Raw genomic sequence first — 26,574 nt, forward strand, 5'->3', positions numbered from 1 at the left:
GGTAGAGGCAAAGTGGGAAGAAAGGCCTGATATATCTTGTTTGTTACATAGCCTATGTGTTCTTTCTTTCTTGTTTCAAAACTTCTAGATGTCTGTCCGATGTAATTGATGCCACATGAACAGGGTATGCTGTAAATTCCAGAGTATTTGTAGAAAGGATGGCTATCTTTCAGGGATCTTATAAACTGTTGAATGGTCTCAATAGGTTTGAAGGTTACTCTGATATTATATGGTTTTAGAAGAAGAGCTAATTTTTTGGATATGGTACTAACAAATGGAATAGTTACAGAGCTGATGTATTGGGTTTCATCTCGTTGTCTTTGTGGTATGTCATTAAAGAGAGTCTTGTTGATGAGTCTTGTAGGGTAGCTATTTAGGGATAGATCTCTGGATATTTTCATTAATTCTTCTTGTGAGTCGCCAGGGTCTATGGTACACTGTATAGCTCTTTTTTTTAAGCATGCGGATAATGCTGAGCTTCTGGGAGATGTGGTGAGACAAGTCAAAATGAGGTAGCGTGCAGTGTTGGTAGGTTTTCTATATACTGACAGGTTGATGCTATTGTCAGTTTGTTTCTTAATAAGGATGTCTAGGAATGGAAGTTTATTATCTTTTTCTAGTTCCAATGTGAACTTGATAGTGTTGTGGAAGCAATTAATTTTGTTTAGATAATCCAATTGTTCTTCTTTTTTGTGATTCCAAATGATGAAGATATTGTCAACATACCTATACCATGTGGTTGGTTTAGGGGTAATTTGGGATAAAATTTGAGTTTCCAAATTTTCTAAGAATAGGTCGGCACAAGAAGGAGAGAAGCTACCCATGGCTAATCCAGTAAGTTGTTTGTAGTAAGTTTCTTGCCATGTAAAATAATTCGAAGTTAAACAATGCTTGAACAACTTGGTGATGTTTGGGGAGAATAAGTTTTCTAAGATGTCGATGACTTCTGAAACTGGAATATTTGTGAATAGAGATGTGACATCCAGGCTAGCCATAATATTATCTTCAGAGATACAGGTGTTTTTTAATTTCTCCAAGAAATGTTGCAAGTTCTTGATATAAGAATCTGTGTTGTGAATGTGTTCTTGTAACATTTTGGCTAGATATTTTGATAGTTTGTAAGTAGGGGAGTGGATACCATCTACTATTGGACGTAGTGGTGTACCTTCTTTATGGATTTTGGGAACACCATATAGTCTTGGAGTTAACGGATGCATAGATTTTAGTTTTTTGATTTAAGTCCACAGGCCAGTTGGATTTTAGTTTTTTGATTTAAGTCCACAGGCCAGTTGGTCATATCACGTAATAGTTCATTGGCATTAAGATGGTTTTTGTGAGTATGAACTGTGCTAAGAACATCATAGACAGATGTGTCCAATAATAGATTATTGATCTTTTCTTCATATTCCTTAGTATTTAAGATGACAGTGTTGTTGCCTTTGTATAATGATTTCTTTGTTGTTCTTTAATTTGAGTAGTACTTTTCTTTCCATAGTGCTAGAGTTGGTGTGAGAATATCTAGCGGGAGTGGAGAAAAAAAAAAAGAGCTATACAATGTACCACAGACCCTGGCGATTACAAGAAGAATTAATGAAAATATCCAGAGATCTATCCCTAAATGGCTACCCTAATACAAAACTCATCAACAAGATTCTCTTTAATGACATACCACAAAGACAACAAGATGAAACCCAATACATCAGCTCTGTAAAAATTCCATTTGTTAGTACCATATCCAAAAAATTAGCTCTTCTTCTAAAACCATATAATATCAGAGTAACCTTGAAACCTATTGAGACCATTCAACAGTTTATAAGATCCCTGAAAGATAGCCATCCTTTCTACAAATACTCTGGAATTTACAGCATACCCTGCTCATGTGGCATCAATTACATCGGACAGACATCTAGAAGTTTTGAAACAAGAAAGAAAGAACACATAGGCTATGTAACAAACAAGATATATCAGGCCTTTCTTCCCACTTTGCCTCTACCAACCATAATATTGAATCGGATACGAGTCATATGTCCTACATAGAAGAGAACTACCATTCCAGAACATTCAAAGAAGCTGCTACAGTTGCCCGTTCAACAGGTAACCTAAATAAGAATCAAGGCCTAATCCTACCAGATATATGGAAAACTCTAATTAGATCATTCAACCAAAAAGAAATGAACTTTCATGAAAATTACAATAAATATCTCAACAAATAAAACGTTTGCTTGTGACACGTGCATTGGGCGTGATACAATACATCACGCACAAATCTTAATCTTGGTATATTAGTTACTTATCTTTATCTGTTGTTATTTTATGCTACTTATTATCAGTTATTTCGTTTGCCGACAAATTTATATTATTTTATGACTGCGCCAGCCGGCAACTGAATTCTGATATACTATTCTAGGATACTAAGAAAAAGAATGCAGGGATCAAGAAGTTTGCAGTCGTGGTCCCGTTTCTTATGTTACTAGTGGGCTTCCCTCTAATACACGGTTCGTGATTTTCCAAGCAGTAATTCAATGCACAGAAATATGACAAACTCAGTTGGTTTACACATAAGAAAAACATTTATTTTGACACAAACATAGATACATATTAGTTAAACCTTCAATTCTAAAAGAGTCTGAGTTCCCTCCCTTTTCTTAAATTAACACATCCAAAAAGTTCTACACTATAACTTCTTATACTGACAAAATCTTACACTTCTTTATATACCTATTCTCAGACTCTGTTAAGTTATACTAAATTACCCATTACTATCACTCATATAAATTACATATATATACAGGCTTACTCTACAACTCTTGCATAGATTTCATGAGATAATATTCCTTTTTATATTTCAAACTTTGTCCCCTCCCCCCCCAGAATTTTAGCTAGCACTCAAATTAAGTTTTAACATAATAACATTAGTTTCCTTCTTTCGATACAGACAGTCCGAAGCCCCGATTTCCTATTCAGCTCAAGCCTAAGATGCCTCTTATTCCTTAGGTGTAGACAAAATGTCCAAATGCAGACTTCTTTAAACACTACACTGAAATTGGCTGTTTTCTCAATGTTCAGTTCTCTTTCCTCCACGATTACTCTAACTTAATACAAAAGGGTTTCAGCTTACCGTTCTTGCTTTATCTGCAATATTTGTCTTTATCTTATCTTTATCTTGCTTTATCTGGTAGATTTAGGACCTTCTTATCTAGATTCTCGGATCTTCTCACCATATTTTCTTTAATGGCGTCTCCACTATTCTTTTGTTCTACTCGAAGAGGAGCACTCTTTCACTGACTTATACACTGGCGTAAATTCACCAGTGGCCCTTTCTTCTAGAACTCTAGTTGCATTATAGGTGCAGCTTTGATCCACGTGGCACGTATAGCAAGGGGAAATTCTTGCTACGCATGGCGGCAAGCTTTCCACAGCAACACAGCTCTCCGCTCAGGAAACCAGGAACCGACGAAAAACAGAAGAGAAGAGAGCGATTCAAATCCCCGCCGAAAGCTATATACTACAAAACAGCGCCCTCACTCGGTGGTGTTGTCATGCATACGGCTGCCGATTGGATACCGCGGCTGCGAACTGTCTTTGACATGGCTAATGCTTCTATTAACTTATATACATGTTCTCAGCAATTTTACATGGATTTCTTATCTTAAATAATTTACAAACATTCTCTATTCAGTTTATGGGCTTCTTTTACAAAACTGAATATATACATTTTCTAGGTCATTAACAAGTACATCTGGAGGCATAAATATGTCCTTATCCCTTCTTACCTTATGTTGGGTCGGAAAAGGGATGACTCATCACTTTTTCCGACACAACACCCTGAAAAGGCTGACAGATATTAGTCAGTGAAACACGTCGGATATTAAACAATTATTTACTTGACTAACATACCGAATTAAGTCTTTAATTTATTAATACTAGTAGTCAAGAAAAAAGGTCATAATAATAAATTATAGTCTTGTTTTAATCCAATCTAGACCTTACCCACGTGTTAGGTCCAGAGCACAAACCTTTAGAACAGTCTGAGGAATGCCATCAGGACCAACAGATTTTTGTATAGAGTATGGGCAAGATTCTTTTGATCTCTTTCTAGAAGAAAATTAAAAATTGATATTCCTTTTCTTCATGGTTACACAGTGATCAGCATTAATTATTAAAAATTATTGAAACAACTACCATGTTATAGTAAAACTTCGGTTTAATATAAATTAAAATAATCATTTGACGTTTCGACCTTCACATTAAAGTCACAATGTGGAGTATACACATATATACAAAGAAATAAGCTACATGCTATGCTAAAGTTACATTAATTTGGTCAACCATTAAAACTACTGGCCTGACCTCTGGTGAAAAAAAACTTAACTACATCAATGCTAGTCTTGTTATTATTATTATCTATTTGGTTACAAAAATAAATTAAGCTAGAGAGCAACATGTTAACACAAAGTTACTCATATAAGTATACATGTAAATTAAAACAGTATGGATGATGGCTAATAAAAGCTGAAATAATTGCTTAGAGTCCTAAAGTCAATGTTTGCTGGAAAACTTGAAGAATTAAGTGGGCTGAATGTATGCCATGCAAATTCTTGGGATTTTTATGCCACCATTATTGTTAAGATTAGAATGGTTAATCAAAATTTCACAGACTTCTTTAAATTTTTATCATTCATACCAAGTTTTTGTATGATGTAAAGAACATGTACTTTTCCAATCAATTTGGTGTAAGGTGTTAAGAGCGTGATATGAGAAGTGTGCTTCACCAAAATTGTTAAATTTAATGTGTTGTTTGTGTTCTTTTTTTACAGATAGGAATTGTACATTCAGTTTCACCAATATAAGGTAAGTTACAAGTGCAATGGATATGGTTGGGACATTTGTGAAAAGGACAGAAACATCAGAACTGACTAATAAATCATCTTTGCTGAGCATTACATTTTTAACTTTGTTCATGAAGTGTTTATGTTGATGCTAATTTCTTGGCTAGGTGATAATTAGGGATGTCTATACCTTCAACTATCGCTGAAGTGGAACGTTATGTTTGTGTACTTGGGAACACCATATTATTATTATTATCATCAACATTTGACCTCCATGGAGTCAGAGACTCATCATGAGAGGTACTCACTATCAATGCTCATCCAACCGTGTCTTAAACTGATTCAATATGTCCACATCCACAACACACTCAGGCAATGCATTCCACTCACCAACCACTCTCCATGCAAAGAACCTGCTTCTCACTCCTTTGCTCACACCCTTCTTATGCAGTTTCCAGCAATGGCCTCTTGTTCTACTCCCGTCTCCCATTCTATGAAAAATCTCTTCCATGTCTACCTGATAACAACCCCTAACCAGCTTATATGTCTCAATCATATCCCCCCCCCTCTTCCTCTTATTCACAAGGCTCTGCAACTTACATTCTCTCAATCTGTCCTCTGACCACTGACTACCTTTGTGAATCTTCTCTGATACCCTTTCCAACATATCCTCGTCACCATGAAAACCTGGCGACCAAATCTGTGCACAATAATCCATATGAAGCCTAATCAAGGCCTTATACAATGGAATCATGACCTCTATTTTTGTATGTCAGGGTTCTCCACATGATTGCCATTATTCGATGTGATGTCTTCACAACTTGTGCAATGTGACCCCTGAATTTCAGATCCTTGTCCACCATCACTTCTAGATCTCTCATCTCCTCTATTTCTGTTAAAGTTTCCAACTAAGTGTATACTTTGCATATCACCACTTACCACATATACCTGTTCAGTCTCCACTTCTCCACCCACATTGCAATATACTCCATCTTCATACACACATTCACACATCCACTGCCACTTTCAACATTCACTCTTTTTATGCCATGTCTCCCTGTCCACCTGAGCTCCCCCCCCCATTTCCCTGTTCCTCTTGTATTCCCGTTCTCTCTTCCTCTCTCACACTACTATTTCCATTGCCAAGAACTGCTGTCTCTTCAGTACCACTCTCTTGATTTTTCTCTTCATCTCTTCGTTCTAATCTCTGGCACTCATCACACACTGTACTTCCACACACTATACTTTCATCCAGCAACACTTTCTCCAGCACACACACTCACTCCAAAGCCATTTAAATGCAATCCATCATGCCTGTATAATTTCATTCTTCCCTCAAACACATGCCATTCATCCACAAACTCCACTACCTTCTCCTCACACAGCTCCCCCATTCATGATTTTGGCTCTCCGTCGCAACTCATCATCATCATACCTATTTTTGTTGAAAGTTTATTTTTCACTTGGTTAGAGTATAATAAATTTAGTTTAATCCTTTATCCAAGTGTGAGCAAACAAAGTTTGCGCCTGAAAGTATCTTCAGGACTGGGGTAAGGTGATACAACACCAGGGCAACTTGTTGCAAAGGTGTAGCAAGCTACCAACACTCCTGTCCCAGTATCTCCTATAATAATGCACAACACATCTCCTTGTGGATATGTCTATATGTCTAATGTTATGCATTAAGGGAAGGGCCACTACCCAGACTAGTTTTGACCTTTATTGAGGTCTCTTCAGTGGGAGCCAGGCCCAAGCTGAGATACCAGGCAGAAGCATTCGCTGGTCATCTCTACCTATAGGAGTCACCAAATGGTGTGCCACCCTTTTTTAATAAATTACTCTGCATTTAGAGAAAGATGTTGAAAGTTTATTTTTCACTTGGTTAGAGTATAATAAATTTAGTTTAATCCTTTATCCAAGTGTGTGCAAATAAAGTTTGCACCTGAAAGTATCTTCAGGACTGGGGTTAGGTGATACAACACCAGGGCAACTCGTTGCAAAGGTGTAGCAAGCTACCAACACTCCTGTCCCAGTATCTCCTATAATGCAGAACACATCTCCTTGCGGATATGTCTAATGTTATGCATTAAGGGAAGGGCCACTACCCAGACTAGTTTTGACCTTTATTGAGGTCTCTTCAGTGGGAGCCAGGCCCAAGCTGAGATACCAGGCAGAAGCATTCGCAGGTCATCTCTACCTTGCAACGAGTTGTCCTGGTGTTGTATCACCTTACCCCAGTCCTGAAGATACTTTCAGGCGCAAACTTTGTTTGCTTACACTTGGATAAAGGATTAAACTAAATTTATTATACTCTAACCAAATGAAAAATAAACTTTCAACATCTTTCTCTAAATCCAGAGTAATTTATTAAAAAAAGGGTGGCACACCATTTGGTGACTCCTATAGGTAGAGATGACCTGCGAATGCTTCTGCCTGGTATTTCAGCTTGGGCCTGGCTCCCACTGAAGAGACCTCAATAAAGGTCAAAACTAGTCTGGGTAGTGGCCCTTCCCTTAATGCATAACATTAGACATATCCGCAAGGAGATGTGTTTTGCATTATAGGAGATACTGGGACAGGAGTGTTGGTAGCTTGCTACACCTTTGCAACAAGTTGCCCTGGTGTTGTATCACCTTACCCCAGTCCTGAAGATACTTTCAGGCGCAAACTTTGTTTGCTCACACTTGGATAAAGGATTAAACTAAATTTATTATTATCATCATACCTAGGTAACACACTGAAAACCTTTCCTACTACACTATTATCTTTCACTCTTCTCAATAGCCTCCTGATATTTGTCCTCACATCCTTCTTATGTCCAGTTAGATCATTCGTCCCTATAATCACTTCTAACTCTCTTGCTCATTTCTTCCTCATGTCCAACGCCTTAATTATCGTACTCATTCTCTCACCTGGATAGCAGACCTTATGGACTCTGTCAGTAACTAGCCCTCTAATTAAGGAGTTTCCATATACTGCTATCCTGGAATCGCTCTTCACTTCTTTTACTCTTTGTTCTTTCATTCTGATTTTTTGCATACTTTCATTAATTTCCACTAGATGCCTAACATCACTCAACATATTCTTCATTTCATTTTTCATTTCCAATATCTGTTTCATTAAATCTTTCATTCCAACAGCTTCACTCTCTTTCTCGCTACCTCTCGTTCGGCCACACTTTACTTCCTTGTCCTCATTCATACTTTTTTCATCCCCCTTATCACTAACTTTCACTTGTACATCTTTGCATTCTTTCACTTCTCCTCCAACTTTCGTTTCTCTTCCATTTTTCACAACTTCTTCTGTTACTTTCGCTTCTACATCTTTGCATTCTTTTACTCCCTCAGTTTCTCTTGCTTTTGTTTCATTTCAGTTTTTCACTTCTACATTCCTGCATTCTTTCACTCCGTCAGTCTCTCTATCTTTCGTTTCATTTCTGTTTCTTTCATGTACACTATCTATCTTTTCAGTCAGTTTCGCATTCTGTGTATTGTGGTCCAACAGTATATCGCACTTACGACAAATCCATACTTTCTCTCCCATATATTCTGGGAGAGTGGGCGTAATGGGATAATAGTTTTTTAACAGTGTCCGATGGCCAATAATGACAGACTTAAGTAATTTAGCAGTTTTTTTTTTTTTTTTTTCTTAATTCTGTTAGTTGGATTATAGTTCACAAGTGTTGTTATTAAAGACTGATTGATTCATTTGATGAATGTAAGCTGATCTGTTTAGGATGACCGTGGCATTACCTTTGTTCGATTTTGTTACAGTTATATCCCGATTAGCCTTTAATGACTTGACTGCTGCTAGTTCTGTTTTTTGATAAGATTGCTACATATAGCTTTCATTTTATTCAAAACACTGCTGGTTTTTAAACAAATTTTATCAGCTATATTATTTGGAATAAATTTGATGCTTCTTTCATGTGGTATATAACATCCAATTTATTAACAGTTCTAGGTGTTACTGCCTTTATTAAGTAGTGAAAATTCATCATTATTTAGGTTGTGGCTAGATAGGTTGATCACATGGATATTGCTTACATGTAGTTGGTCACTCCTTGTCTCCTTTGGTTTTTTGTTTACTGCTAGAGTAACATGCCAGGGAAGAGATATCCTGATTAGTTAGATTTGCATGATTGGCATTCAGATTTTATCATTGTTTTAATATATGAAATTTAGCTTTAAATTTTTCTTTATTTACTTTCCGAAATATGTTTAGCTAATTATCAGTGATTCTTTCAAGTGAGTCATATAACTATAGAGTTCAGATTGTAAATTTAAAACTTGATTTTGGGTCATTGCTAGGTTTTTGCTGGCTGTTTGAATTTGTTCTGTAAGTATTGCTTTCTCTGTACAGGCATAGATTTCAAGTGCTTTGGCAGAAGTAAATTTATTTTTCATCTTGATGCAGTTAGGAATAAGATTGTTGTCTTTGCACCTCTTCAAAAAAGTCAGCCCATTGATCAAAAGTGAAACACTTATCTTTAGCTTACACCATAATAACTGCATCGCTTGTGAGTAACATCTCCATGGATTATGAGAATCTTTTCCTTCATGGTTACATGGTGATTAGCATTTCTTATTAAAAATTATGGAAACAACTGCCACGTTATAGTAACATTTCATTTTAATATAAACCAAATTAATCACTCGACGTTTTGACCTTCACATTAAGGTCATTATCTGGAGTAGACACTATATACAAAGAAACAAGCTGCATTACAATCTACATAGTATGCTAAAGTTACATTAATTTGGTCAACCATTAAAACTACTGGCCTGACCTCTGGTTTAAAAAAAAAACTTACATGAAAGCTAGAGTCCTATTATTATTATCTATTTGGTTGCAAATCATTAAGAGATATACTAAGCTAGAGCAACATTCTCTCACATAATTACTCATAAGTACTCATATAAATCCCAAAAATTTGGATGGCACACATTCAGCCCACTTAAGTTTTTCAAGTTTTCCAGCAAACCCTTACTTCAGGACTCCAAGTAATAATTTCATTCTTATTGGCCAGCCACCATCCATACTATTTTGTTCTAATTTTTGTGTGTACTTATATAAGTAATTTATCAGTCAGTTTTGGTGTACTCCAGGGCTCTATGCTTTCATCTACACCCTTTCTCCCATACAGCAGTGATTTTCTCTCTTTCTCTGATATTTAGTCTTATTTATACCTCTATTGATGACAGTACTGTCCACTCCTCTTTCATTTTCAAAATGGTATGGTGCTTAGTTAATGCTTAAAGATCTTTATTATTACTATTATTATTATTATTACATGACACCTCCAGGGAGCCCAAAGACTCATCAAGGGAGGGCACCTACTTTATAACTCTGTCTCCACCACTCAATCTACCAACTACAGCTTACTTCATCATTTACACCAACTTACTGACCACCACGATGCTAGTGTTTTCACAGACAATCACAAACATCCATGCCTATGGCAGAATTCAAACCCTCAGCCTTTTGGCTGGAGAGTGGATACGCTAACCACTCGGCCAACCAGGCCAGCTTTTTCTTCTTTAACCAATGCCTTGAACACTGATCTCCTTGCCATTCTCAGGTGGGAGTGTAGATAACTGGTGAATTTTAATGTCACCAAAATTCAGTTCTTTCTCATTTCCTGAAGAAAGATCATGAGATCGATTTTCTCATCTTGTGTTACTTTTACATCTAGCCTATGCTAGCACAAGCACATCAGGTCCATAGCCTCTTCATTCTCCAAAAAGTTAGCTATTCTTTTCATTCTAAACATATATCTCTCCTGCTCAACTCTTGACACTTCGTAAAGTTCAAATCTGCATTATCTTAGAATTTTTTTCCTACATATGGGGTTGGGCATCTAGGACTTCCCTCAGAATACTTCATTGTTTTCAGAAGCAATACAGATGTTTGTTATGTTCCCATGATTTCTCATTTAGTTGTCTTAAAGATCTTGATGATCCGTGTTTGCTGAACCCAGCTTTGTTCTTTAGCCAATTTTCCTTAGCCTCTTTTGAAGTATGTAAGTATATTTCAAAAGAGTAAGTAAAATTGTGGAACACTTTTACCTAGACCACTGAGTAGAGAAATTAAATTTCTCTGTAATTCTCACCATTTCCTTTTTTATGGATAGGTATGAGAGCTATACCTAGTCATCAAGGTCTTCCTCCAGGTCAACTTCTTTATTGATATTTCTTAGATTGGCTATTTTGAATCTGCTGATATTGAGTTGAAGTTTGTTCCAGTAGCTGGCTTTCACTGTTCACTCCAGTTCCCTAATGAAGGGGGGGGGGGAGAGTTTAACTAGTCAACACCTTATTGGGTATTTAATTTCATTATATGGTATAATTTGTTTTAGTTTAATCCACTTCATAACAGTTTTGTTGGCTGAATTAATTGTCCTTTCATCCTTATTCATTCAGCTATGCTGATACCTACTGTTGGGGTACAACATGAGAAGGTGAAGATTGACATTAGGTCAGAATTCTTGAGCGGTTCTCCACATTGTTAAAAGGCTATGGTGGAGGTCTCTTTCCAGTCCTCTAGCCTTGATCCTTAAGTAACCCCCATGTAAGTGTTTACTGGTTTAAAATATGTGAATACAATAGAGTATGAATTGTTCAACAGTTGTGGAAATCAATTTACTATTCAGATAATTGAAGAGTTGGTTCGAAGGTATAATTACATGGTTGCTTTGTCAAAATTTGAAATTTTAAAATGATGTTTCAGTTTATACATTACCTGATCAAAAATTTCTTCTTTGGCTTCCAAAGAAATTGGGAGGAGAAATTTAATTGGTACTTTTGCAAACTTTGTAAATCAATAGTATTGGATTATGAATAAGATGATTAGACCCTAGCAAAACAGTCTTTTACTCAGAAATGTATTTTTACTAAAAGAAAGAGCCAAAAATGCTTCATTCTGGCAAAAGTAGGTTATTAATATAAAAGATATTATATGTCCATTTCTATCTTTTAGCCAGATTCAGCTAGTTTTTTTACTGCAGGTTCTCAGAAATAACTGTATTTTGAAAGGAGATATAAACTTTGTTTTGAGTAAAATTGTTTCTAGGTTTTTGCACACACACACAAAAAAGCAGAGGTTATCTTTTTTGTTAATCCAAGTGACATTTTTTCTGGTGAACTAGTTTTTTTGGACAGAGTTACAAAATGTTATTCCTTAATACTTATTGCTTTAAACAAGGTCTCTTACCCATAGAGTTACTTTAAACAATTGTTTAAAGCAACTCTATGGGTAAGAGACCATGTCTAATGCTGGAAACCATACTGTTTTAGATTGACAGTGCTGAGGATTATGTTAGTTGCTTCAGTATCTTCTGACACTACAAAGACTCAATGATATGCATAAAAGTAATGGTAGATTATCATAGAAGCAGATGGGAAATCCACAGGCTGGTGTTTCCTACATGCAGTCAGGATTAATTTCAGCACTTAAAAGTGTTTAAATCTCTACATTTACAATAAATAATTAATTAAAGTATACACAATTTGCCATATGTAAGTCTGTTTTAATGGAGAAATAACACTTTGTTAAATAATTTATTCTACTCTAAGCTAGAATAAACAGCAATTGCTTAATGAATAAAATGGTTATACCTCAAAATCCCCCCCCCCCACTTCAGTAACTACAGAAACATGAATGTCTTTACTATAGTTGTGTTAGGACATGCTAAATGAATACAAAAAGTTTCATGTGTATTCATAATGACTAGGCCTTTTCATCTATTTCCTTAACTGATTTTTTCTTTTGCTAATAACATATTTATTTGTAATTTAAATGACAGCTTATACATTTTTTTAAAAATTAAATTAGAACGAATTGGCGTAACTCCTGCCTTATGCTTAGGAGACAAGTAATGCAATTTAACATCCTTTACTGTTCATAAACAAATGGAATACCAGCATACCTAAAAATGTACTGTACTGTATAAGCATGATAAATGTTTTGTATTGGAATTTTGAAAGGAAAGGGAAAAAACGTCCATATTGTTTATTTCAATAAATGCTATTTTAAAACATGTTATTTATAAATAATTGATTTTAAATGCAAGCATGTTAAAATTGCACAAAAATAATTTCTGCATTGTTTTCAAAATTTGAAAATGCAAAATAAAAAAATTAAAATTAATTATTTATCTCTAGTATAAAATTTCATCCTGGAGGAGTAAATTTTATACTAGAGGGATAGGGCAGGTTCGAGGTTTAGAGGTGCAGGAGGAGAGTGTGTTCTAAATACTGAGTACTCTGAATGTCAGTAAAGCTGACTGGATAGTATTTCACCATGAGTTTTGAGAGAATGTGCTAAAGAACTGATAGCTCCTTTGACCTGGCTTTTCAATGAAAGTCTGGGAAAGGTGCCCAGGGAATGGAAGGAAGGCAAGATAGTGCCATTGCATAAGGGTGGTAGCAGACTGGAAGTGTCTAATTATAGGCCAGTTTGTGTGTCATCAGTAGTTAAGATCTTGAAGAAATTATATGCAGCATTGCGCAGATGAGGGTAATGTTATCTGTGAGAGTCAACATGGATTTGTTAAGGGGCACTCTTGTTTTAGTAATATGCTAGCCTTTTATAATAGTTACAAGAGCAGTAGATGAGGGAAAGGCATATACTGCCATTTTCTTGGATTTAGTGAAGGCATTTGACAGGGTGCCACATGATAAGCTGATATTTAAGTTGCAGCACATGGGTTTCGATGTCAAGTTGGTCAACTGCATTAAGGATTGGCTGTCTGATAGGTATCAAAGAGTTGTGTATAGTGGGACAGTTTTAAGGTGGTAGAGGGTTACAAGTGGGGGTCCCACAGGGCTCAGTACTGGGACCTATATTGCTTAATCTTTATATCAATGACATTGTCAGTGGATTGCAGGGGGGGGTATTCAGTTGTTTGCAGATAATGTGAAGCTGGGAAGGATTATTAGTATTAGTGCAGATGTGGCAGCCCTGTATGATAGTATTAGTGCAGATGTAGCAGCCCTGGATTTGAGTAAACTAGACAGATGGGCAGATGAATGGTGGTATTGATTTAATGCAGCAAAATGTAAAGTTTTGAAGTTTGGGATACATTGATGGGAGGCTGCATACTCGATTGGAGGAGCTGTACTGGAGGAAGTAGGGGGGAGACAAGAGATCTGGGGTTGATGATTGATAGAAACCTGAAATTCAGGGGACATATTGCATAGCTGGTGAAGGTAACACGGAGGATTGCTGCAATAATGAGAAGGACGCTGACCTGCAGAGATAAAAGAGTTATCATTCCATTGTATAAGACTCTGATCAGACCACACTTAGACTATTGTTCTCAGGATTTGAAGGGGATAAATTAACTGTGGAAAGGGTACAAAAGCGAATAACAAAGATGGTTTCAGGACTATACAATGTTAGTTATGAGGATCGGCTGAGGGAATATGGACTGCAGAGTTTAGTGGATGGAAGAAGGAGAGGTGATATGATTGGGACTTTTAAACTTGAGAGGTGGTTACAGAGTTGACACTGGGGAGTTCTTTCGCTTGGTTGAACAGTGGGAAGGAGTGATGACAAGGGGCCATCCCTGGAAGTTATGAAAGGAAACTATGAGCAAGAGGGTGAGGAGTTGTTTCTTTGCATGGAGGGTGGTTGAACCATGGAGTGCATTGCCTGATAGAGTGGTGAGAGCAAGAACGGTATATGAGTTTAATGAGTGGTATGATAGACTGTGTTTCCTAGGAGGGACCTCCTGCGATGAGTCTTTTGACTTGATGGAGGCCTGAATAATAATAATAATATTACGGTGGTAAATAAATGCACTGCAAGTCCAATCACTAGTCATATTTCAAAGCACGTAATTTCTTTCAGTTTATTTTCCTACATTGTGAGATTCGTTTTTATATCTCTTGTCAACAGATGAAATAAATAAATGACAATTTCTGATACAGGAAATTACCAGTGAATTCATAGGTTGCTCTGTTACAGTTAATCTGTAACAGAGCAACCTGAGTTATTTGATCCATTTTGGCTAGTTGGAAGGTGAATTCGTTATCTAAAACTAGTAATCTAAAATTACTAGTTTTATTTCATATTATTCTTATATTTTAAGTGATCTTCATATTATTCTTAAGTTTATCTGAGTTCTCAACTGTTTCCATCTTTACATTGTCTTATTTTTCACTTCCTTCTCATTTCTGTTTAAAAGAAATTTGTACATTTATCTGCAGTCTTACCACTTTTGAAGTTTCATAGCTCTAAGGAAGTTAAATATATCTATCTCTGATTTATCAGGATTATCAAGTACCATATTCAACTAGATGATTCAAGATATATGTTTTTTCCCCTTCCTTAATTACTTTATTTTCCAAGTTTTGAGAGGTTGGCAGTACACAAGGGTGGCCTAATTCACTCTGAGCCTAGATTTAGTAGTAGTCATAAGTAAGGAGTATTGTGAACAAAGTGTTCAGTAATTTTCACTCATATATATATTTTAAAACTTTATAAATTTCTAACCAGCAACAGGTGGCTTTTTTTCTAGTCATATCTAAGAATTATTACTTCTTATAGTTTAAGAGACATAACATTTTAAAGAAATGGTTCTTTTCAAGAATCATGCTTTTTAAGATTGTACGAAACTAGAAAACAAAGATTACATAAGCCATTTACCAAAAATGCAAAACGAGTTGATATCACATCTGTAGTCTCTCTTTTTAATATTTATGGTTTAAATCTGATTTTTAGGATACATTGGGGTTGTTAATCGCAGCCAAAAAGATATTGAAGGCAGAAAAGACATAAAAGCAGCATTAGAGGCAGAGAGGAGGTTTTTTCTTGGACATCCTTCTTATAGGTTAGTTTTTGGATTTTTCGTTATATATTTTATAATGAACTTAACATTGGTAATATATTCAATACTTCATTAGAGCAATTCCTCGATTAGCGCCTAATGCGTTCTTTAAAATAGGCGCATTAATCAAAAATGCACTAATCGAATATATTAACCTATGGGAAAATGTATAATTCATCCCCCAGATTTCTTTTTTTGACCCTTAATTTTTTTTATAAAAGAATTAGGGTATGTCTCAGGGCCTAGTTAAAGGAGAAACATGAAGCTGAAAGACAATAAAACATGTTCAGAATATAAATTTATTATTCTGCTTCTTAACAAAGAATTCAGCTAATGTAGTTTGGCGGGCATTCTGCATCTTTTTTTCATACAACTGACGGTATGGCCCTATTGCCTCTTCTGCAAATTTTACTGGTTCTCTCTTCACCAGGGTCAGTCTCTAAGCATTGCTGCTTAAAACTTCGATTCTACGAAAACTATTTTCAGATTGTTTCTGTGAGACCTCTTTGGGCTTGTCAGTGAATAAATTTAACAATAAAATTTATATTCAAATTTTCAGACTCCCTATGGACCAAAACATTAGCCGACATTAATCACTGTGCATCTAAATTTATCAGGTCGGAATCACTCAATTTCTCAGAATGAGATTTAATTAACTTAGATTCATTTGAAAAGCCTCTAAAATCATTTGCACAATGTGGAAGAATTTGCTTCCAAATGGCTCGCATATTGCTAGCAGTAATTTCATTCAACTTTGCGACTTTATAACCAGGCTGAGATTTCTCTGATTTGGCCAGAAAAGTCTTGGAAGGCATTCACTTCCAAAAAAAGACCGGTTTCATCGACATTAAATATTTGTTGATCACAATAGTCCCCTTCTTACACAATTTTCTCCAAATTCTCTGGATATCTCCTTATCTGCACTTGCAGCTTCGCCTATGATTCGAACATTATGTAGGCTATTTCTCTTTTTGAAACACTCAAACCATCCAGCACTAGCGTGGAATTCTTCTTTTCCATCATTGATAGCCCTTTCTTTCCAAGTTACAAAGAAACAATGCTTTTGATTTAATAAGGCCAGTGTTTAGCAGGATCCGTTTTTGGTTACAATCTTCGATCCATGTAAAAAGAAGTCTCTCTAATTCAATCATTATAATACTTTGATTTCGAGTGCATGCATGATGAACTTGAAGCAGCCTTACCTTTCTCTTTGTATTCAGCAGTTGATTCACCCATTTTTGTGTTCTTGTCCTATCTTTGCTCTGGACTCGCCTTGTTCATTTTTCTTCATTATTTTAAGTTTTCCTTCTAGTCAGGTTAGGAAAATAATTTAAAATAAAAAAGTAAGGAAAACAATTGTACGAGATATGATCAGCAAAATGCTATGTAAAGCAGACGACATAAATTTTGGCGGTAAATTTGGAACATAGTGTACATGGAAATAGTGTAGTATGCCATTAAAAAATAACTTTGTAAAATGTTTCAAATAGTTAGCCATAAAAAATGTATTGATTGAAAATTTTTAAAATCTGTAATATTTATTTTTAAGATAGGCGGACTAATCAAATTTGGGTATCGAAAAAAATGATGCACTAATCGGGGACGCATTAACCGAGGGATTGCTGTACTTGCTTTTGTTATATCTCGTGGAAGTCGTTCCTTATTGTCCTTTATAAATCTTATCTATAGTTCCTTAGTCTTTCTACCAATTGTTCTGCTGTTCCTATTCCTGCCGCTAATTTACAGTGGTTAGTCTAAATTAGAGCTGATTTTTATCATATACCATTCTTTCTGATGGATCACGTGTACTATTCTTGCAGACAAAGAGAATGCCCTGAGTGAGAGCCGAAATTATCTATTGATGCAGTTCTGGAGTTAGCTCCTTTTCGGAATCAAGAAAAAATTTATTTGTTAGTACAGCTGCGCCATCTCGATTCCTATACAAAAAAAGATATTCCCATCAGAGAGTTAACACACAGATAATTACACGGCATTAGAATCTATTATTTAATATACCCTATTAGTTTATTCCTTTAATCAGCAGTCGTAACCAAATTTTGTCCCACCTCCGCACTTGAATTTATACAGGTTCTAATTTTAGCAAGCAGTACATTGGCGTGAGAAAGCAGGCAAGTTTCCTAGGTATAGAAAGAAAAACATTTATTTTACACTAAGGTATTATTCACAGAGATCAAAATTTTGCTTTAGACATATAATGGCTTATTCATGAAAGAAAATCTCAGTTTCTCAGACAATCTATCTAATTGTAACTAAATAGTTATTTAAATTATTTTCAACAAATCAATTAATCCAATTCTCATAAGTTCAACACAGTTATGTAAATTAACAACAACCTTTCAATTCCCCAGATTAGACTATAATATACCCAAATTCTATCATGGGCATAATTTAGTAACAATGAACTTCTAAAATTACAACATTTAGCCTCTAAGTAAAACGCTATAGTCCAGCCAGTTATAAAAGGTCCTATCACATATAAGGTTAGCACTTTCACTCGCTCTAGTCCTGCTCTCAGCATGAAAGACAATAAAAGTTTCTACTTTACCGACCACGTGGGCTTAACATCAATCTTTGTTGTTTCCTTCTGGTTAGGCTCCTAGGTCTGCCACTTGTAATTTCCTCCGACTTCTTACCACCAGTGATTACGATCACGAATCACCACTATTCCTATAACTTTAATGGCACCGCTTTGACAGATAGGCATGTGTGACTCGGCATAAGGCTGCAGTCTCCATTGGCTGCATGGCTTTGCCTCTGCTATGCTTGAAACGGATCGCTACCTGACTTTGTAGCTGTTGTTGACCATCCTTCTAGTCTTCGCTACGAACTGCTTCCATTGGAACCCAATGCTGAGGGAGAGAGAGACCAAAAGAACAGAGGACTGAGACAGAGCTATATTCGCTGGCAAATCCTTATATATCCCCTTGTCCGCTCTCCCAACTACGTCACTGGTTGCTCACAACACCTAACTCTTTTTGCACACTCCCCTATGCTTCTCCCCAATATGCTCCCCATCACGTGGGTGCCGTACACGTGTCTCGGACTTCACATTGCGATGCCCCGCGGTTATGTTCGAAAGCCAATTAGGCTAAAGTGGATTTGGCTTAAACTTTCTCCTTCTAAAGTAACCTTCAACAAGATCTTTTCGACTCTGATATGTTATTTATAAAACAATCTACAATTTATCACTTACAAAATTCCGTTAATAAAATATTAATAAATTCAAGTTTTCACTTACACCTATGTACAAGCATTTCCTTTTTATAGAGTTTTTAGATCCTAGTTAAATCCTGAATGAAATGCTCAATAACAAATTTGAACCTCTCATTTCAGATTTAACACTTTAATGTGGTAATTACCTGTTTCAAGACAGCATATAGCTGGAGGCAGGTAATTTTTTTCAACATTGTCATTGTAGAACCATTAAACTTCAGATAATTTTGCTAATGTAGAACTGAAGAAAGTCTTTCACCAATCTGAAACAGAGTGACAGCAACAATGCAATTTTGAATGTAGTTTAATTGATGAAAGTAGGAAAATGAAATACTACATTCCTTCAGAATAACTTCAAGAAATAAAAATGATGAACCTGTCAATTAGGATATTTCTCTTTGTACAGATCTTTACAAATATGTTAAATTTCCTTTATAAGTTACCTCAAAAATGGGTAAATCTCAAAGAAAATGTAAAATATTTGTATCCTTCAAGCCACTAATGGATGGGTGATATGCAGTATGTATAGTCTATTTCTGTCGAGACATCTGGTAAAACATTGCTGCCATCTTACTTATTGGAAGCCCGAGTGGCTGATGTCTACTTAGTATCCAGAGAAGAGTATCCTTATATGTTCTTCAAGGGTACACTATGTCAGATTTTGTGAAGATTTAGAACCTCCTCCAGTCACAGGTATAATATCCAGGCACCTTTTCGGTTGAAGCTGAGTTGTTTAGTCTCATATGAAATCAGCAGAGATTTGCTTCTTGGAACTTTTTCTTCCAATCTGAAGTAAAATAACCAGTGAACTTACTGTTGACAGGCAGGCAGACATGCTTTTGCATTATGGCTTTATCTGACTCAGCACTAATTTTGATTTTTTGATTTTGATTTTTTTTTTTAATGTGATTCCCACTCACAGAAGGTTGTAGGCCTATTGTACATTAGTACTGTGAATGGGGTTAGATTTTTTTTTTTTTTTTGATCAATGGTAAAAAAACACAGATGACCTATTCCAAAAAATAAAAAACCTAACTCTATCCCATGATGATGTCCTCACTTCATTGGATGCAACTTCGCTATATACCAACATAGACATCGTATACATTCACGAACAAAATTAGCACCCAGCAATATAATAAACCTAATCAAACTAGTAATATCAGCAAACTTCTTTAAATTTAACAATAACATTTATATCCAAATTTTCAGACTCCCTATGAACCAAAACATTAGCCGACAATTAGCTGAATTATTCCTATCACATATAGATCACACCTACTCAATCCTTCACTCAAACTCCCCCCCCCCCAATCACCTTTTACAGCCGATACATAGACAATATTCTATGCATTGGAGAATCAACATGCATCACCACTTTACAAGCATCCCTTAATAACTTCAGCAACAGACTAAAATTCACTATAGAAACAGAACATGAAAAATCCATAAATTTCCTAAACCTGACATTAATTAGAACAAACAACAAAATACCCACACATATTGGAAACTACCTCCACTTTAACTCATATCATCCTTATTCTATTAAAAAATCAGTCATCCTAGCACAATTTATAAATGCTTAAAAATTTTCAACTACACATAATTATCTCAACACAGAAATAAAGAAGTTAACACAGATTTTTAAAAACCAAAATTATCCAACACAGCTAATAAATTATGCAAACAAAAACCCATCAAAACAATCGAAAAACCAAAACAAACTTCCCAATACAAAAAATCATCAAACTGCCATACATCTAGAACACATTCAAAGCCTACAAATACATTTTCAAACACACTGACTATAAGTTGGTGGTCATCACAAACCAGAAATTGGCAACACTTCTAAAACCTATAAAATCTCACACACACAAAGAAATACTAGAACACCACAATGTAGTTTACAAAATTTTTCCCATAAAGATCTGATAATAGAACACAGGTTCTACGATCAGATCTTTATAGGCAAGACTACAAGAACACTACCGTGACTGCAACATACTAATTCAGAAAACACTAATAAAACATACTAATTAAGAAAACAGAATACAAAATACAGGAAAAACAGAAATAGCACTCCACACCCTTGAACGGAAAGCATATCCCACAAATCGACAAAATAATAAACATACAGAAAAGTGAAACAATGCTTAGAATATCAGAAATGATAGCCATAAAATGTGACAAAAACTCAATAAACGTCCACTGCCCCTACATAATCTCTGGAAGTTGGAAGCTCCAAAACATAAAAATTAGGTCACAACTCTGACCACCAATAGAATACAACAAAGACAAAACCAAGCAGGCATGACATAGCCTCCACTTCTTCCATGAGCTCTGAAGACAACTCACTGTCAAAATGGCTCACATCCCATTACTCCCGCCCTTGATCTTATCCCATCATATCCTTCTCCTTCCCCGAAAATTTCTATCTTTCACCGCCCTCCCAAAGAATTCTCTGCCCATCCTTAAAAAACCAGGTTTAAAATTCACATGCCTCTTGCCTCCCACATTTCCAACCCCCTTCCTTCCTGTCATACTTTAACAGCAGATAAATGTATATCGCCATATGCCAGATGCTGCTGAATAAGAAGACAACCAGCAACATCCTACAAAGGTATGTTTGAAATATTATTCCTGTATATTCTTCATATATCTGTCTTTAAAACATCAGTAATGCCCTAAAAATTGAGTAAAAAGCCAATAACATTATAAACAAGCGGTACTCTTAAACAAAAATAGGCTAAATAGCCATAAAAATAATATTTATTAAAGGAGTAACATGAAAATTTTTCCAGAAATAATACTTTTTTTTTGTATCTTTATTTTTTGCATAGTCCAGAAACCCTACTCTAGACCAAACATGATACTTTTTCAAGCCACTTCATGCCTAAAATAAAAAAGCAGGGCAGTGGTCTCACACTGCCCTGAGCAATGAAATTCATATTCCATCTAAAGACAATCACAAACATCCATGTGCCCACAGTGGGATGTTAACTGACGACCTATTGATTTGTGAGCCGATATGCACTCATTTGAGAGCAGATATGCTTTCATTCATCCAGGCCATCAAATAACCCTCTAATCACTTTAACCTTCTGAATGATATAATCACGTAATCACAAGAAAGATATTTATTTAACCAAATATTTCGGTCTGGAAATAGCAGACCATCGTCGGTGGTATTACAAGAACAGTTTAAAAAATATACAAGCTAGAATACTAACAATAGATCGTTGAAATTAGAACATGCCGCGTGATGTTATATCACTAAGTATGAAACGAAATATTTTGAAGTAGAAACATGATTGAATTTGCTATTAAAAAAAAAAAAAAAAAAAAAAAAAAAAAAAAAAAAAATTAATGAGTAATCTTGATTAGGCTTTCCCAGATTTTTGATATAGATATGCAGTCATTACGATTCAGGTTGGGATGATGGAGCAAGGCCTCCACGCTTTCCTTGAACAAACGTTCGAACCTATAACGGGATCTATGTAAGAGGCGCGTTTTGGACCAAAGGATGCTGTGGTCAGTTTCAATCCCGTGTTGAGCCAAACCAGACTTTTCAGGTTTATTGTGAAGAATGGATGATTGATGTTCTTGGATTCTTTTTTCAAGAGAACGTCCAGTCTGTCCAAAGTAAGAGAGATCACAGTTGCAAGGAATTTGATAAACTCCAGGAAGAGATAAAGTTGAGCGTTTGTCTTTAGGAGAAGGAAAATGAGAAGACAATTTGTTAATAGGAGAATACGTAGCTATTAAATCATATTTCTTCAAAATTCTTGCGATAGGTTCTGAAATACCGGAGATATAAGGAATAGGTACTCGACGTATTGAATCTTTGTTGTTTTGTGGAGGATTATAAGATGTAAGAAGACGTTGAATACTTTTTTCAGAAAAGCCATTGAGTTTCATGTGTTGCTGGATAGTAGAAAGTATTTATATAGAAAGTAGATAGTATTTCAGAACCTATCGCAAGAATTTTGAAGAAATATGATTTAATAGCTACGTATTCTCCTATTAACAAATTGTCTTCTCATTTTCCTTCTAAAGACAAACGCTCAACTTTATCTCTTCCTGGAGTTTATCAAATTCCTTGCAACTGTGATCTCTCTTACTTTGGACAGACTGGACGTTCTCTTGAAAAAAGAATCCAAGAACATCAATCATCCATTCTTCACAATAAACCTGAAAAGTCTGGTTTGGCTCAACACGGGATTGAAACTGACCACAGCATCCTTTGGTCCAAAACGCGCCTCTTACATAGATCCCGTTATAGGTTCGAACGTTTGTTCAAGGAAAGCGTGGAGGCCTTGCTCCATCATCCCAACCTGAATCGTAATGACTGCATATCTATATCAAAAATCTGGGAAAGCCTAATCAAGATTACTCATTAATTTTTTTTTTTTTTTTTTTTTTTTTTTTTTAATAGCAAATTCAATCATGTTTCTACTTCAAAATATTTCGTTTCATACTTAGTGATATAACATCACGCGGCATGTTCTAATTTCAACGATCTATTGTTAGTATTCTAGCTTGTATATTTTTTAAACTGTTCTTGTAATACCACCGACGATGGTCTGCTATTTCCAGACCGAAATATTTGGTTAAATAAATATCTTTCTTGTGATTACGTGATTATATCATTCAGTCTTATGTCGCAAGTATCCTTAAAACAACACTTTAACCTTCTAATAACCCTCTAATTATAATGAAGGTTTATTTTCTTGATCATATGAATTAGTAAAATAATATTTGGTTTACAGATCAAGTATGGATAAAATTTATTAACTCTACCAACTAGTTCGTAGAGTTAATAAATTTTATCAATACTTGATCTGTAAACCAAATATTATTGTACTAACCCTCTAATTACTTATATGACGTTTTCATGTAGTCTATGAAAGGTTGTAAATTTATGGTATGTAAGTACTGTGAATGGACTAGTAGTTTATTAATGCAGGAAATCTATTGTAGAATCTAACAGAGCTTTTTCAAGCACTTCAGGTCTCTACTAAGTAGAGTTGGTGTTCTTACACTGAATGATAAAAATTATCCACACCTAAAGACATTCACAAATGTTTGTTGCAGTTGGATTTGAACTCGTAACTTGTATGTTAGAGAGAGCAGAGATGCTGTCCAGTTAGTTAGCTAGGCTAAAAAAAAATATACTTTGATGTTACATAAATTAATATCCAGTAATTATCATCTTAGATAATATATTATCACATTTCACTGTGGGTCAATAATAGAAGATGATACTATTATGAGAAGCTGGGTTTATTTGGTTGTTAAATATAATTAAAAAAAAAACATAGATTAAAAACACTTATTTCCCCACAGGGAACTTGTGGCTTCAGGGCAAAAAAAAAAGATAAGAAGCAAAATATACAAATTAATGTAAAACGCTGAAAGAAACTGTTGTATGTAAACAATCAAAACACAAAGAGACAGTGAAGTGTGGCATGAGTCATCTGTTTTCTAGCATTGTTTTTGGAGATGATCAGCTGAAAAATTGAAGTCTGATATGTGCAGGAAATATAATCAAACTGAGGATGAGTCCTGGTTTTTGTTGAGTGACTGATGCAAAAAAAATAAATAAATAATGGAACTGGATTCTTTAACCCAGTGAGAAAGAAAATTATCCATTAAATGTGTAGAGATTTTGTCCCAGTTGATATCATGCATGTTGTGGAAAGAGTGATAAGCCAGACCTGATCTTTCCTCTTTGGTATAAGCCATATCACTAAGGTGTTTCCTTCTTTCTTATTTCAAAACTTCTGCAAATCTTACCTATGAGGCACCTCGTAAATAGGGAGGACCTGTGAAAATGCTTATTTTCCTGATACGTCTTTGACAGTCAAATGTCTTAATTGGAAAAACTAAATTTGAATTCCTTCATGAATGGGAAATTATTTTTCTAGGTTGTTTAAACTGAGACTGAGTTGCTGTTCTTGGATATAACTAGTTTCTAATCCACAAAACAAACAAGTCAACCTGAGTATACAAAACTGCTAAATATAATGCGCACAGGTGCCTTGATATTAATTGTAAACTACCTGATCTTTTTTCTTAAAGAGTAGGAAAATAATTATATGAATAGTTAGAATATTTAATAGTTTAGAAAATTTTTTTTCATGCTAGAATATGAATTGACTCAGAAATTTTTGGTATTTCATTAATAGTTTTGTTATTATCATTATTTACTCTTTTACAGGCATATGGCTGACCGTATGGGCACTCCCTATCTACAGAGAACTTTGAATCAGCAATTGACTAATCATATCCGAGACACACTACCAGCATTGCGTGATAAACTCCAGCGGCAAATGATTTCAATGGAAAAGGAAGTAGATGAGTATAAGCACTTTCATCCTGATGATCCTTCTCGAAAAACAAAAGCAATGTTACAGTGAGTAATTCTTATATCTTAGTGGAGGGGTTTTGAACTCCCTGACTGTGTAGCTGACCATTAATTGCTTTTTATTTAGAATATGCTGCATGGCTTAGATATTAGTGATCTTAAAATCATCTTGCTTTCATATTTATGTAATAACTATGTACATAACATTATGCAGTAATTATTTTTGCACTTGACAACACTGGTGGATTGCACAGCATAAGTGTATAGATGTTTCTTGAGATAGTTAAAGTGGTTTTTCAGACATCACATGTTTTTGAAACCCAGGTCTTGTTCCCAAGTGACTAACTTCGAATGCAGTCTGTGACAGAACTTTTTTCAGTCTGCAACAGAACAAGAAACTCTGTGCCAAGGTTTCTTGGCGATGAGGAGGAGAGGATCCAGAAGCTAGTGACCAAGATGGTAGCAGGTCTATGGAATAACCTTATGAGAACAGGTTGAAGATTTGTGTTTACAGAAACTGATTGATAGGCAGAAAAGGGGTGATATGATTGAGACATACAAATTACTGAGGGGGGTTTTACAAGATTAATTTAAAGGAAATTTTCAGAACAGGTCTGGTGGTGGTGAAGTAGGGGTGATCCATGGAAGCTGAGTAAGAGTGTAGTTAGCGAGGGTGTTGGAACTAGGTTTTTTGCTTGGAGAGTAGTGAATGAAAGAATAGGTTGTCAGAGTCTGTTGTAGGTGCCATGACTGTGAATGAGTTCCAAGCAAAATATGATAGATACTCTGCAAATGTTGGATAGTTCTTGACATGATGTTTAGGGCCTCCCTTGATGAGTCTAAGGACTCATTGGAGTTGTCCGTAATGATAATAATAATAATAATAATTATGTGTGGGACACTAAGATAGAGTTTACATCTAACAAAAGCTTGTTTATCATTTAAAACTGTAAATATTTTAAAAAAACAACAATAACAAAAGATTAAAGATAAATTAAGAACACATGAACGAACTACTTATAATTCAGAATATAAGAATATGCTACATAGCATTGTGTGGTGTGTTGGTGCAAAACAAGTTCCCAATCCTCTGAAACCATATGAAGCAGGATTTTGTTTATTTATTTATAGTATTATTGTTGTTATGTTCTTGAAGTGTGAGATGCAACATACATTTTCAACAATTAAAATAATTATTCTCAGCCAAGAAGCTTCCTCTAAATTGCAGCCTATCCCCTTGCTTTCTCAGTATTTGCTTCTGTTTTTAATGAAATATGTTTTAGGCAATATCACTGTATCACTTTTTTTAAAAG

General features: G+C 35.3%; 1 protein-coding gene across 6 annotated transcripts in view; it reads left to right on the forward strand.

The window, feature by feature from the left end:
- LOC150103765 (dynamin-like) overlaps nucleotides 1–26,574 on the forward strand; it is a 519,391-nt gene that overhangs the window by 155,380 nt on the left and 337,437 nt on the right. For all 6 annotated transcript variants that reach the window (XM_090397139.1, XM_090397140.1, XM_090397145.1 and 3 more), the window contains exons 6-7: nucleotides 15,555–15,663; nucleotides 25,115–25,309. In XM_090397139.1, the coding sequence (XP_090253265.1) occupies nucleotides 15,555–15,663; nucleotides 25,115–25,309 (304 nt within the window). The remainder of the gene's footprint in view (nucleotides 1–15,554; nucleotides 15,664–25,114; nucleotides 25,310–26,574) is intronic.

Source organism: Typopeltis vanoorti, chromosome 8, assembly GCF_054136105.1.
Source record: "Typopeltis vanoorti isolate ZY-2024b chromosome 8, IOZ_Tvanoo_1.0, whole genome shotgun sequence".
NCBI lineage: Eukaryota > Metazoa > Arthropoda > Arachnida > Uropygi > Thelyphonidae > Typopeltis > Typopeltis vanoorti.